The sequence below is a fragment of the Scleropages formosus genome, chromosome 4, assembly GCF_900964775.1.
Source record: "Scleropages formosus chromosome 4, fSclFor1.1, whole genome shotgun sequence".
Taxonomy (NCBI): Eukaryota; Metazoa; Chordata; class Actinopteri; order Osteoglossiformes; family Osteoglossidae; genus Scleropages; species Scleropages formosus.
Genome location: NC_041809.1, coordinates 27,731,200 through 27,744,251, shown reverse-complemented (window position 1 = coordinate 27,744,251; position 13,052 = coordinate 27,731,200). Strand labels below are relative to the sequence as shown.

General features: G+C 44.8%; 1 protein-coding gene and 1 long non-coding RNA gene across 2 annotated transcripts; one reads left to right on the top strand and one right to left on the bottom strand.

Moving 5' to 3' along the window:
• Positions 1 to 29: 29 nt before the first annotated feature.
• LOC108934243 (uncharacterized) lies at positions 30 to 3,504 on the top strand. Its single transcript, XR_001966111.2, has 3 exons — positions 30 to 256; positions 2,421 to 2,522; positions 2,841 to 3,504. It is a non-coding gene; the product is annotated as an uncharacterized LOC108934243 (long non-coding RNA).
• A 2,046-nt stretch (positions 3,505 to 5,550) lies between these two features.
• On the bottom strand, positions 5,551 to 11,617 carry pcolcea (procollagen C-endopeptidase enhancer a). Its single transcript, XM_018751757.2, has 9 exons — positions 11,458 to 11,617; positions 9,492 to 9,600; positions 9,061 to 9,319; positions 8,707 to 8,831; positions 7,969 to 8,105; positions 7,077 to 7,426; positions 6,655 to 6,735; positions 6,290 to 6,460; positions 5,551 to 6,099 (listed from the first exon to the last, which is right to left on the bottom strand). The coding sequence occupies exons 1-9, from the start codon at positions 11,559 to 11,561 to the stop codon at positions 5,969 to 5,971; spliced, it is 1,467 nt and encodes a 488-aa protein (XP_018607273.1). The 5' UTR covers positions 11,562 to 11,617; the 3' UTR covers positions 5,551 to 5,968.
• Positions 11,618 to 13,052: the final 1,435 nt, after the last annotated feature.

Here is a 13,052-nt window from a genome sequence, read left to right as displayed (position 1 = left end):
GGATCACCTATTTAAAACCGTAAGCGCTGCGCGGGCCGGCAGGAATTTTCCACGTCGTAGTGCGCAGGCTCGGGTAGCTCCCGGTTTCGTGTGCGGGTACCGTCACAGGGCAGGCGGTTGCCCGTGGATACCGTGGCCCCCACAGGCTTTTAAAGCGGCGCGGCTACAGGCAGAAGAGCGCACGGGCTTCGCGGGAAGCGACCTTTGCTCAGGAGGACTGGTCCGTTCACTGTGCTCCGCTCGGTGAGGCTTAACGGTAAGGGGAGAATCGTGCGACTCTGGCTAGAACATTTGCTGAAGCGTTCCACCTGACCTGCTGCTCAGGGTCACCCTGGTGAATTAAAGGGAAAGAACTTTAAGAGTGTTTTTAGAGCTGCTTGACTCCTTAGCGTGATCGTGCTCGAGATGTTCTGTTACGCGTAAGTTTGCCCTTAACTATATATGTCAAGCATTATTGCGCAATCAGTGCAGCCGCAGGTCGCGCAGTAATGATTAGTAATGGGCTTTTTTTTTTTTTTTTGAGTGCTGTTGTGCAAGTCTTGTACAGTAAGTAAGTAAGGAGGTTGCGTTTTCACATCACTCAGTAAATGGATCCTTTTTTTAAAAAAGAACCCATTCGCTGCAGTGTGTGTGTGTGTGTGTGACATCTGATCATCATCATCATGATGTCATGTGCAGCGGGATTTCTGTTTTGTGGGACTTCTCTCAACTTCGCTTGCAGACACCTTTTCGATAGGCTTGCTTTCGATTTCTCGCCTTCGACTCTGTCCGAGAAATAAGACGCGAATGTCTGGAGTTACGTAAAGTTTCTGTAGCGAGCGCTGCTGCTGCCAGGCTGAGGAGCTGGAAACACCTCCTTCCTCACTTGGTGTTACTTACACGATTACACTCTGGCTGGGTACTAAAAACCGCTGTGAAACGACATCTGCCAGGAAGCAGCATTACTGTTGGCTCGCATTGAGAACTAGGCTACTGGCGGTCAAGCTGTTCCGGTCAAAGGTTGTTCCTGTACAGCCGTGTACAGTATCGTTATATAAAACGATGGGTTTTGAACTGCTTGTAGGAACAGTTGTCCCGCGACCTTCCGCAAGATGGCGGTGTGGGGCTGTGAGTGAAGGCGCGAGCTCGAACGTGCTCGAGGTCACGTTCTGTGGTACTTAATCGTCCGGACGCGTTTGTAGGACGAGTAGCTTTTGTTCAGAGGCACGAATCCTAATTAATGGCCTCGTTAAATACAGTGCTGAGGGTTTTTCAACCCCTTTGGAATAATCTGTTTATGCACGTGATTCATAAAAGGTGACCTGGCCCAAATCGTTGTGCCGAGAGTCTTGACAAAACATCTCGCATCTCCAGAACTTCGTTGAAGAAATCTTTTGAAGAAGGTCACTAATGTCGAAAAAAGTACGCGACCCCTTGAGAAACTAGTGGCGTTTCCATTTATTGGCGATAACACAAGTGAATGTGCTCTAACCAAATGGATACGAGAGGGGCATTTTCCCAAGGTACCTGTGTGTGCCCTTAACACGCACACAGTCCAAAACCGCAGCGAACCAGAACCTAACACGGAGCGTAAGGCTGGAGGGGGAAGGGACACGCCCATGATGGGATGTCGGCCTATCGCAAGCCACCCCAAGTAGAACTCGAACCCCGGACCCACCAGAGAGCAGGACCCGGCCAAAGCCGCTGCGTCACCGCATACCCACCCATCCTTTGTACACAATGAAGTTGAATTTGACATTCTTCAGTCTTGTCGAAACCCCAACAGACTAAGGAGCCTTGGTTTACGCCCACAGCTATCGAGACAGTGCCTAAAATCAGGTAATCTGTGGCTTTGTAATTCTGGTTCATGTACGGGTTCCAGTAAAGTAGGTCAGGATGAAATCGGTATTTCATCAGGCAAGGCAACTTTTTTTTTTTTTCTGCTTTTCTCTTCCTTGCCCCCCTTCCTTAAATGAAACGCTTAAAAATCCATGAAAGGAAGCCAAAAGGAGTTGGGTTCAATGAATCCGCAGACATAAACAAGGTTGTTTTAATTATGGAGCCGCAATGAACGTGACAATCTGCAACTTGTGGTCTGTCTCCAACTGAGTAACGGCCGCATTCTTTTGTTCTTGAAAGCACTCTGAAGATATTAACTCGACCTAAAACATTGTTTCGGTTTTTCAAAATTCTGATCAATTTAGAATTGCTAAAGCATAATTATTGGAAAAAAATCTCTGGTGTTTATGGATACTGCTTGCACTTAAGCAGCAAACATCTTTACCGTGTCAAGATCAGTCATGAAAGTGTGGTCCTGGCTTTAGAGTTAATCTTCATGTAAGTCTGCAGTAAATTTCTTTTGCCCTCTTCTGTATTCTTCCACTTCCTCTTTATGCTGTTTCTGTAATTCAAGCATAAAATGATTTCCTATTTGTTCTCAGCACCATTAAATGCGCCCATGGGTGTGAAGGTCCTGCACTGTTTCCCCTGGTCTCGGAGCTCCAAAGACAGGGGCAAAGCTAAGCAGAACCTCAGCCAGAGAGGTATGTACTGGATCTAAGGGTGAAAATTCACTTTGCTCTTAGTGCTCTTCTTTCCAGAGTGACACAGAGCACAAAACATAGATGTAAGGTTATGTGGAATATTACAAAATGAGATATAATTAACAATGAAGTGAGTCAGTTGACAACAGTGGAGGGAAACTCCAGTAATAACCAATGAGAGAAAAATAAGCCTCTGGGGTCCAAATAACAGTAGCTACCCACCTGTCACCACAGAATGCCAATGACAGAATTTGCTGGGGATGTCAATAGTGTTGACAGACCATTTTGTCATCCATTTCTTCTGTCTATCCTCTCCAGACATGTTACAGGAGGCAAAGTCATCTTTACAAACACCCTTATCCTGGGATAGTAACAGCAGGGTCCAGGTTCCTTCCAGGGAGTCACGGCCTGTCTGCTTCACACACAAAGCCAGCATCTCCCTCAGGCACCAGATGGATGCCCATATCGTTGATGCTACCAACTGAGAAAGTAAAGCCCTCTGACAGCTCCAAATTCCCCATTCTAGTCAACCAGGGCCTGAGGTGGTTGCTGAAGCTTCTCTTGTTTTCAGGAAAGCCTGTTCTCAAGGAGCCCTGGGTGTATGGCTTAGAATGTTGAGATGGGATGCCACAGAGGTGTGAAACAGCCAAGTGCCCCATGGACATATGGGTTATATGCAGATGTTGTAGAACAGGAGGTTTGCATAAGAGGCACCAGAGGGTTCTAACCCCAAGACTGGGAGAATTACGCAGTCGTGCGTTTGCTTTACCATGAAGTGCATTTTCTGGCTTTTACACTGTTCATAATTTGGCATCCTGTCAGTATGTTGTAATGACTGTTCACACATGTATATAAATCTTTGCTTCAGCAGGTTTGTATTTGGCAAAATACAAATGTATAGCCCTTTAGAGGAACAGTAAAAATGTGTGAAAACTCTGCAGCAACATTTTTTATGGATTTTGTTGATTGTGGAAATAAAGAGCTTACATGTCACTCCTGGTGGGATTTTTTTTTCTTCTCCCCCCCCCCCCCCCCCCCCCCCCCTTCTCCAGTGGAATGCTTTGTATTAGGCTGTCTTTCATGCACTATAATCCCCAGTGTACAGCCTCCTAGATCATGCCCTGTTCTGATTCCACAGTTTTTGCATGAGGGCTTTTCTGTGAGCAGCCACTGGGCAGACATGAGTCACAAGGCTCCATCTTCTCAATAATAAAGAGGCTTTGTACCCAGCCAGGGTGTCATAAGTGGGGACCTTGCAGCAATATCACCCTTATTTGTTAATGGACAGGGTATGCATGTAGGCGGATGTCTCCACACAGTGTTTGCACTGGCCCAATATGCATCTGTGGACAAGATAAGCTTCAAGCCATACCATTGATCCCACTGACCAGAGTCAACAGGTAAAAGAATGCAACTGGGTAACTCACTTACCCAAGCCAGAGGTACAGGATACCTGTCTATGAAGGAGGTACTGAATATAGTAGGTCAAGGTTGGGTTTTTTTTTTTTTTTTTTTTTTTCTCAAAAAGAAAAAAGACATGGAGTCTTTGTCCAGCATGGCTGCACGGGAGTATATCTACATGTGTGTTAATCATACCATTTTCTCCAGAGTAAGAAGCAGTGCAACAGAGAACTTGGATATGTACAGAGGAGTGAAGCGAAGGCTGCTTGTTCACTTCCAGTTTTTCTGGCCCTTGGAGGTTAAGGAGAGAGATGTTTTGCACCCTCAGCCAGTTTGGGCAAAGTTAATCTTTTTCAATGTTTCATAAATGACCTGTGTGCTTTTATGCATCTGTTTTGTGTAGTTACTGCTGCAACTTCTTTGATATATGGTTCTGTGTCTGATATAATCAGACTTTTCCTTTCAGCTGTTTTGTTATAGTCTAAAAGCTTGCAAGAAGGTTTTCTGCTGCAGAACTCATTACAGACAGGATAGGAAATAATAGTAATGTTTCGTATGTTCAGTCTGGTGGTAATAGTGCTGTGCTTGCATTCGACGCTCAAAGATTTTGTGGATGAGCCACCGCTAGACAGCCGAAAGCAATGAATTGATGAGCGCTCACCAATGGAGAACATTCTGGGGCTGTGCCAACACAGCTTTGGAGTGTAGAAAAAACATCTCTGGGCTGAACCAACACACTCAGCTCTTTTATTACCGTACATCATGTTAGAATACATACAAATTGGTTTACATATTGGTTCATAATTAAAAAAAACCCATGAATAATATGCACGCAACCTGTAAAATCTTAAAAGCCACCTAAGTAATATGCACCTAAACTAGAAATTTCTTCAATGTTACAGGAATTGATCCGCTCAGGTGTGTGAAGTGAATATGAAAAATATGGAGTTCTCCAGTTCTGTAAGGGACAATAACTTTGATGTAAGAACAGATGTGGTTTGGGCCAAACCACATCTAATTCTGCTGCCAGGGCCAGAGAGGACTCGATCGGGTGGAAGGGGGCACAAGGGAAGGAGTATCTATTGGAGGCTTGGCATGAAGGTGTGTCTAGCTTGGATTTCTCCAGTTATGTTTCTCTCACTTTTTTCTGTTGGGACTGTGCCACCCCCGATCCAAGGTTTAATTTCTCAGGTACCAAGCTGTGCTCCTTCAGCGTCCTCCTGCAAAGATTGTGTTTACCTGGTCTGCTGCCATGACATTGAAGAATCCCCTTTAGGATCTCCTTCCAAGGTGAAAACAAAGAGGTTGTGTGAATGCCTGACTGTTGATTGAGACCAACAGCAGTGTGAAGCAGATGGAAATGCTGAAGGAGGCAGTACAGTCACACGATTTCGATGCTTTATGGAGGCCCCTTTGAGTCAAGAGTCGCATCTAGGAAACATCTTGGCTGTTTAACACTAAATAGCTTTAGTAAAACATTCAACTCCATAAAAAAAAGTCTGCAGATGCTCAATTAGTGAGTTATAGCTTCTTTAATTGAAGACCATAAATTAGAAACAAATATAAGAGTTTACATCTGTATGTGTAAAAAAAAAAAAAAAAAAGTTATACAAAATAAAGTCTCAAATTATGTTTAAAGTATGTAGTGTCTGTTTTCAGGTAAGGACTGGGGACACTTCTGTTTACAGCAAATAATGTGAATAAAGACCTCAAAAAGCACTGACAGATCTGTTCATAATGAAACAAAAATAAATGAGCCACAGTGAGTTTGGGCCATTTGCTTGTGAAACCTTCAACAGAAAACATGCCGCAGCTCAAAATGTCATCCGGAGGGGTTATAAGAAAACTGCTCTTTCTTTTGTTATTGATACCAACAAGACAGTCTACAGATAGTTCCTACGTTAACAAAAATAAACGATGACTAGCCATTTTTATACTTTATAAATCTTGTTTAAAAGACTTTTTAGGTTTCTGTCTGTGGTTGCAGCAGCTTGGGCTCCCCGGAGGAATTTGCTGGTCATTTAATAGTCGGCTGAGCTGTGAGGTCAACAAGGCCGCTTGAGGAGGTTGGTCAGCAACTTCTGCTGCGGTGCCTTGTAAAGAATCGTGAAGCTGCTGGGGATGAGGATGCCGCGCCCTTCCTCATCAACTTGGCCCATCAGGAGATAGTTTATGCCTAGGAACGCAAGCAGAAAGTCATCAACGATGTGTGTGAGAAATATATATGGATCTATATGAGTGGTTATTATGCTCGTGTGTGAGTTTATAAGCATTTTACTGTGTGACTATGAAACTGATTTCAGTGTATAACTGTGATCGAAAGTGTGTAGTCGTATGTGCATGAAGGTATGATTAGGGACACTGACCACGACGAAGCACTGGACAGTTCTTGCAGGTGGAGGTTAACTTGATGGACATGGTCTGCCCAGCCTGGGCAATGGAGAGTCGGCCAGCTTTGTAGGCCTTGATGAGGGAGACAGTAACGAACATGCTGCCCCTGGGGCCTGGTGACAGGGCTGTCACTGTGCCTGTGACCACTGAAGGATGACATACACAAGGTGTCACGCTCCCCATGTTACCGACAAGCACGCGGAATTCATCTTACTTAAATATACATAGAGAGACCTGAGTCACTACTGATACTCAGAACACCAGCAGTGACACATAAACACTCTTGGCTACCACCTTATTAGTTACATATTCCATTTGGACCGAGAAAGGAGTCACTCACCAAATTCACTAGAACAGAAGTTTGTCTGAATGGTCCCCATCCTCTTACAAGGCTGAGCACAAACCGGGTTCCCAGGGCCATCTGGAGTCAACCCAAGTCAAAATTTACAATCAGTACTGAAAGGTACATTAATACTGCCTAAAATAAACACTCAATAAAATAATGAATAAACAGACAGATATAGAGTATATGTTCAGTACATAATGGTATCGATGCATATTCAGTATGTTACGTGTTGATTTATCTCAATGTTTAAGCAGACGACATGTTGCAGCATCCCATCATTGACTCACTGGAAGATTCAGTCTCATCACTTATTGGAATTTTCAGCCAGTTCAATAGTTGAAACGGTCAGTTCATGTGTTATGCCACCAATCAGTTCACTCACTGAATGAGTCAATCTACACACAATCTCCACTCACTTTTTGGTTTCTTCACATTTACATTCCGATTCTGATTCCTTTGCGGATTGATTGGTTTTGCTGGCTTAGAACTGGACCCTGATATTTTAGGTCTGCCACTGGTGTTTTCCGGTGCTCTTGTAGTTGTAGATGTTGGAGTATTACTGGTAGGTTGGACAGTCTGCTCGGGTTTTTTGGCTGGTTTGGGCGGCTCAGCCTCCACCCTGGTTCCTGCTCTGATGTCTATCTCCTGGGTTGATTCTTTAGAGCCTCTAGGAACGCTGAAGTATCTGGCCATGAACCCATCAGAAGTCACGCTGAGATCAGATACAAACTGGACCAGCAGCTCATTTCCATCAGTGAATATGGTCCTGTGTATAGAATCAGAGATTTAGGATCAGCAAATATAACTGCGGTACAAAGAGAGAAGGATAACAGGTTTGTCCCGACATGTAAATGTCTGTGAAATGAAACACTTCACAAGAAGTTTCACGTGAACACACACTGAGGTTGCAAAATTGATGGAAATAACATCACGCAACCTTCTGTGCTCCAATACAGATCATATCAACTTTCTATAACATGCAAGGACCTTCCCTTTTCTCAAACAAAGAGCGCCAGGATGCCGCTGTCTTCCCAATAACCTTGTATAAGAAGAAGAGAAATTGAATTTCTTGAGCAGCAGTTGGTGAGCTGCAGCCAAGAGACTGCATGTACAAATCAGAGAGGCTGGACCTCTGAACACGACCCTTCGCCCGAATGGCTTTGTGAAATACAGAGCTTTTTTAATAGGCGAAGAGTAAGCTGATGTGAGTGTGAAAGTTTTGAGAAGGTCACAATTAGGGAGGAAAGGCTCAAAAGGTGCAACAGGGGATACACAATAGGTGGCACTGTGGTGCTATGGAGGACTCACTTGGGCACAGTATCACCGCAGTACTTCCCGATGCGCCTCGAGTCATCATTCTCACCACCGTTAAAGAATGCCACATAGTCGAAGCGACAGTAGGTATCATGCTCCAGGTCAAATTTGTCAAAAGTCATCTTAATCACCTAAAAGACCGATAAAGCAAAGATACACACGTGTAAAAACGCACACAATGGGCCACTTAAACTCTGCGGAGCTCAGCATACGTGTGTTCTGAACATTTCCATTTTACGTATCTGAGCATGTGCCAGTACTCAACAGTGCCTTCAGTTTCATCGCTGCTGCTCAACAATAGTTACAGAGTTGATTACACTTGCAGAATCTGAATCCCACCATCTCTAAAAAGTTATGACACATGATCACAACAAATGTGACTGTCCCACTGTTGTCGCTAGAAGGTGACCGCATCGAAAGAGGATGGGCAAGAAGAACCAGGGGGATTAAGAAGGTTACAGATTAAAAACCCATGATGGGATCTGCTCATATTCCATTGAGAAGAAGTCTCAGTAGCAATTATTTAACATTGCAGTTCTGTAAATTGCTTTTTATTTAAGCATCTGCAAAAATGGATAAACAATGGAAATGACACTAAGGAGTGATAAAGGAAGAGTAGAGAATGAGTAGTAGTAAAAAGCGAGTTGAATGAAAGCGTGAAGGATGCAGGTTAGCCAGCATAGTGTGACGGGAGGGTTAACAGGGCACAGCGCCGCGGGTGATGGACTCAACCATGTCGGGCTCCACTGCGATGTGCCAGGAGCAGCTGATGCCTGCTGGGTATTTTTTCTCTGGCCAGTTGGGCGTCTTGATAGAACCTTGTGGCTTCGTCAGTTTGCCACCACAGAACTGGTGCTCTGGAAGGGTGGGGGTGGAAGGGGGGGACAAACTTCACTACCTCCAAAAAACTTCAGTCCTCTTCCAGCACTCCAGGTCTCTACTAGAACTACACAACAACTACATTGTGTTACGCTGTGATGGTCGATAACACCTCTTACATCATAACTAACAAAGTTTTATTTGGAAAACAGTTATTAAATTCCGATGTCCTTATTAGTGACTGGTCTCTGAGGAGGGACCACCCACCATCAATATGCGGCTTGCCCCCATTGAAGTAGGCCAGAAAACCACGGCCTCCCGTGCCGGAGTCTGACACCATCTCCACCATCATAGTATTGCTTGTCGACATGAGGGCACCGGGCCGGAATGTGCCGCAGAACCGGCCCAGCTTTTGCGCTGTGTGTGAGTGTCCATTGTAAACTTCCACGTAGTCGTAGCGACAGAGCGGGTCGGCCTCCAGGTCGAAGATGCGGAAGGAGAGCATGGCCACGTGGCCCTTGGGTACCTACAGGTGAGGGCAGGCAATCGGAAAGATTTAGGAGAAGAAACTCTCCAGCAGATATAACGTTCCCACCTGGTCATCTGTCAATGAGCAAATGTAGTTCCCAGCGATGAGCAGGGTGGCACACCGAGGGCTTCAAGAGAAAGGGCTTGACTGTCTGATAATGGGCACTCACCGTGATATACCAGGTACATTTGCTTTCAGGTTTATAGAAGCTGGGGAACCCCTCACTACCCACAAGCCCCGACTCTGCCACCAGATTTCCTCCGCAGTGAAACACAGGCCTAGGACAGCAGGATGGAAAAATATTTGATTTTTAATGAAAGAAAGCAAAGTGAACCATACACAACACAACAGTTCCATGATCACATGCATATACTGTATGTTCGGCAAACGAAGGCGAACGCCGTCCTTCAGACGCTCAATAACTCGGCTACATATTTACAAGATTAGATTCATTTATGCCCCTGTGGTTGCCTTTGGTGATGGTGGCACTAGGGCTTTTGAAGGGGATCCCGGTGACAGGATGGAAATCAAGAAATTGCTGTTCTACATCGATTATTTCTTTTCTGTCTTTCCCTGCTTCCAGCTTTTCTTTAGTTTAACACCTTAAAATTAATGTTTGTGGGAAAACTAAATACATATTTATTCCTATCCATATTCAACCTCATCCATTCCTTTTTTCTAGTGGGGGGGGGGGGTCTTTCAGCACATTATTCGCACCATACTAACTAACCAGCAGGTGGCAAAGTGGTCAAGTAAGTGTCCAAAGTGGAATTTTGTCCGTGAGCAAAATTCATGCCGAACATGACGACATAGTTAACAGAAGTTAAACTTGAACATAAAGCAATGAAGGAATGGGAATACATTTGTTAAAACTGTAAATTACTATGTATCTTAAATTATTTAATATTATTTATTTATCTTCCTGAAAAGCTGTGGATTTTGTATTTTCTGTATGTTTCTGTGGATGTAAATTAAAGATCAGCGTCCTTTTTCCTTGATGTCACTGGGGATCATGCAGGGCTGTGTAGGTGTTAAAGCTGTTGCTTTTATGCAGAAAGTCCCGGGTTTATATTCCTGCTGCTGTAGTGCTCTCGATGACCGTACTTACCCTGAATTGCCCCAGTATGAATACTGTGCTGTGTCAGTCAGTAAATGATAATATGTAACTCCCAAATAAAAATCTGTATAACCATAAGGAGTCTTTCACGCACATCTCTGTATTCAGTTCCACTGAGGGAACTTTTTTTACAACTCCTGTCTGGAACTACTGTATTGGGGATCATATAGTTTTATAACTCCTGTCAAGAAATAGAGGGTTCATATAGTCCAGCGCTCTGCATATCTGTTTAGTTCATACAGAAAAGAATGAAGATCTCCAGCTGCTGCAACCTTGTGCAGAGTTTTTTCCATCTTATCCCAGCCAACCAGACACCAGCCAGCCACACTGAGCCCAAATCCAGACACAAACATCTGGGGGAGTGCGAAAGCAGTTTGCGTGTGTCCATCCCAGAGGCGAACGCTGGCCTGGGTTCACGGGTCACAGGCAAAGCTTCTGTTTCTGTGGTGCCGCACGTCTACTAAGAAGCAGAGAGGAATGAAGAGAGCGAAAGGCCTCTGAGAGTCTGAGCGATCCATTGTGTGTCTGGGATGGGAGGGACAAATCGCAAATGTGGGCCCATACGCAGAAAGATGCCCATGGATACGCAAGACTTATTTACTCGGGTAGAACCTCTCAGTCAGAATGAAGTCCGAATTTAAAATCTAACCTTTGCGAGGGTAATAATTCATACCGATACATTTATTTAGCTTGCAATGCACACAAACACACATACTGACACAGACACACAAAGGACTGAAACTTGCATGGATGTTCCTCATCCCTTCATACTCATAAATGCATACAATACATGTATCTATACATACATTCTAACATGCAAAAGTAGAGTAAAGTTTGTAAAGCGCAGTACCTATGAACATACATTTCCCAGGATACAAACAGGAAAAAGCTCATATGGCCATATGCATGTGAACTTGGACAAGAAAATTAAACACATTCCCAGATGCACACAAACTCACATGCAAAGACATGCAACGTATTCAGACACAGTCCAACGCATAAAAAGTGAGCTTGTAACCTGGTGTAGTTGCTCCTCTGAGGGGTCTGTCTGTTCTCCTGTGCCCACGCCAGAGCCAGGAGCAGACAGAAGCTGGATCCCCACACACATGTACTTCGCCTCATCCTGCTGCCCAGAGTCGCTCCGCAGATACGTGGGCCATCCAGATGAAGCACTCGCAGGCAGAGGAAAAGAGGCGGAGAGAGGGAGAGAGAGGGATGCACAAGATGGAGCTGGGGAGAGGCAGAGGGGGGGAGAGGAACCATTTAATTATTACCAGATGGTGGCTTATATTAACAATGGTCGGACATAATAGAAAGCATTCTTCGGAAATCATCCTTAAAGTTACAGACAATGTATGTCGTAGCAGTATTGTACAAATGTTTGCAAAGAGATTTAGCTGTTAGGAGTTTGCGAGAGAGGTGCGTTCGAAAGAGATGTGTTCCGAGACCCTTCTCGACCGTTAGAAGGGATTCAGCAGTTCCGAGGTCACAGGAAGTGAGCTGCGCCGCATCAGAGCCGTTTTGGTCACCTTGTGAGAGGGACTACCATCCGATCAGAGGTGGAGGACTATGGTGCCTTTGCTGGAGTGTAGGGGTTGATTCCCAGAGTTAAAGCGTACTTTGGAAGCTATGAAATTCTTCTGCGGGCAGTGATGTTGCTCAACAAATGCCTGACGAAACATTCCCTTTAAACTGCTTCGGGAAAACATTTAATAAATTCTGTCATTCCATCAAACTTCACGATAATTCTTGTCTTTACATGCAAATGCCTGCAAAAATCCTCAAAGTGCAGAAGAGAATTTGCCGAGAATGAATTGACAAAGGGGTGCGGTGGCGCAGTGGGTTGGACCGCAGTCCTGCTCTCCGGTGGGTCTGGGGTTCAAGTCCCGCTTGGGGTGCCTTGCGGCGGACTGGCGTCCCGTCCTGGGTGTGTCCCCTTCCCCCTCCGGCCTTGCGCCCTGTGTTGCCGGGTAGGCTCCGGTTCCCCGTGACCCCGTAAGGGACAAGCGGTTCTGAAAATGTGTGTGTGTGTGTGTGTGTGTGTGTGTGTGAATTGCGCAATAACTCTAGAAGTATTGAATGTCTTCTGTCCATTATATTCCAGAGGTGTGCGTGAGCAGTTCACCCGCAGCAAAGCGCTGCTTGAAAACAAAGATCCGCATCATTTGTGCCTTGGCTTTACCTTTGCAAAGAAAGCTTAATTTAGCTCTGAAATAAACAAAGAATGTTCTGTTCATCACGAAAAGAGTAACACCTCATTACAGTCCTTACTGGAATGTGGGGCCAAACCACACAGAGAAATTCTTTTCTTTACTACAACTCGGTTTAACTAGCACGCTTTATGAAATATAAAATAATGCAACCCCAGCAAGTGAAATGGGGTAAAAATACGTTGAAATGTGGTTTCTGACAGTGAATTACGCAACCTTCATTTATTCTTCCAAATTCCAAATTCCTTTTCCAGCTAGCGGTCCAAATTTAAACAGTGTGGGACACTGCTATGCTTTGACGTGGCAGGGTCTGTTTCTAGAATGCGTTCACCATCCACTCATACCCACCTTGCCCTGGATCTTTGTCCCGGGCTATCTTCCCACTGCAAACCATTTGCGCTCT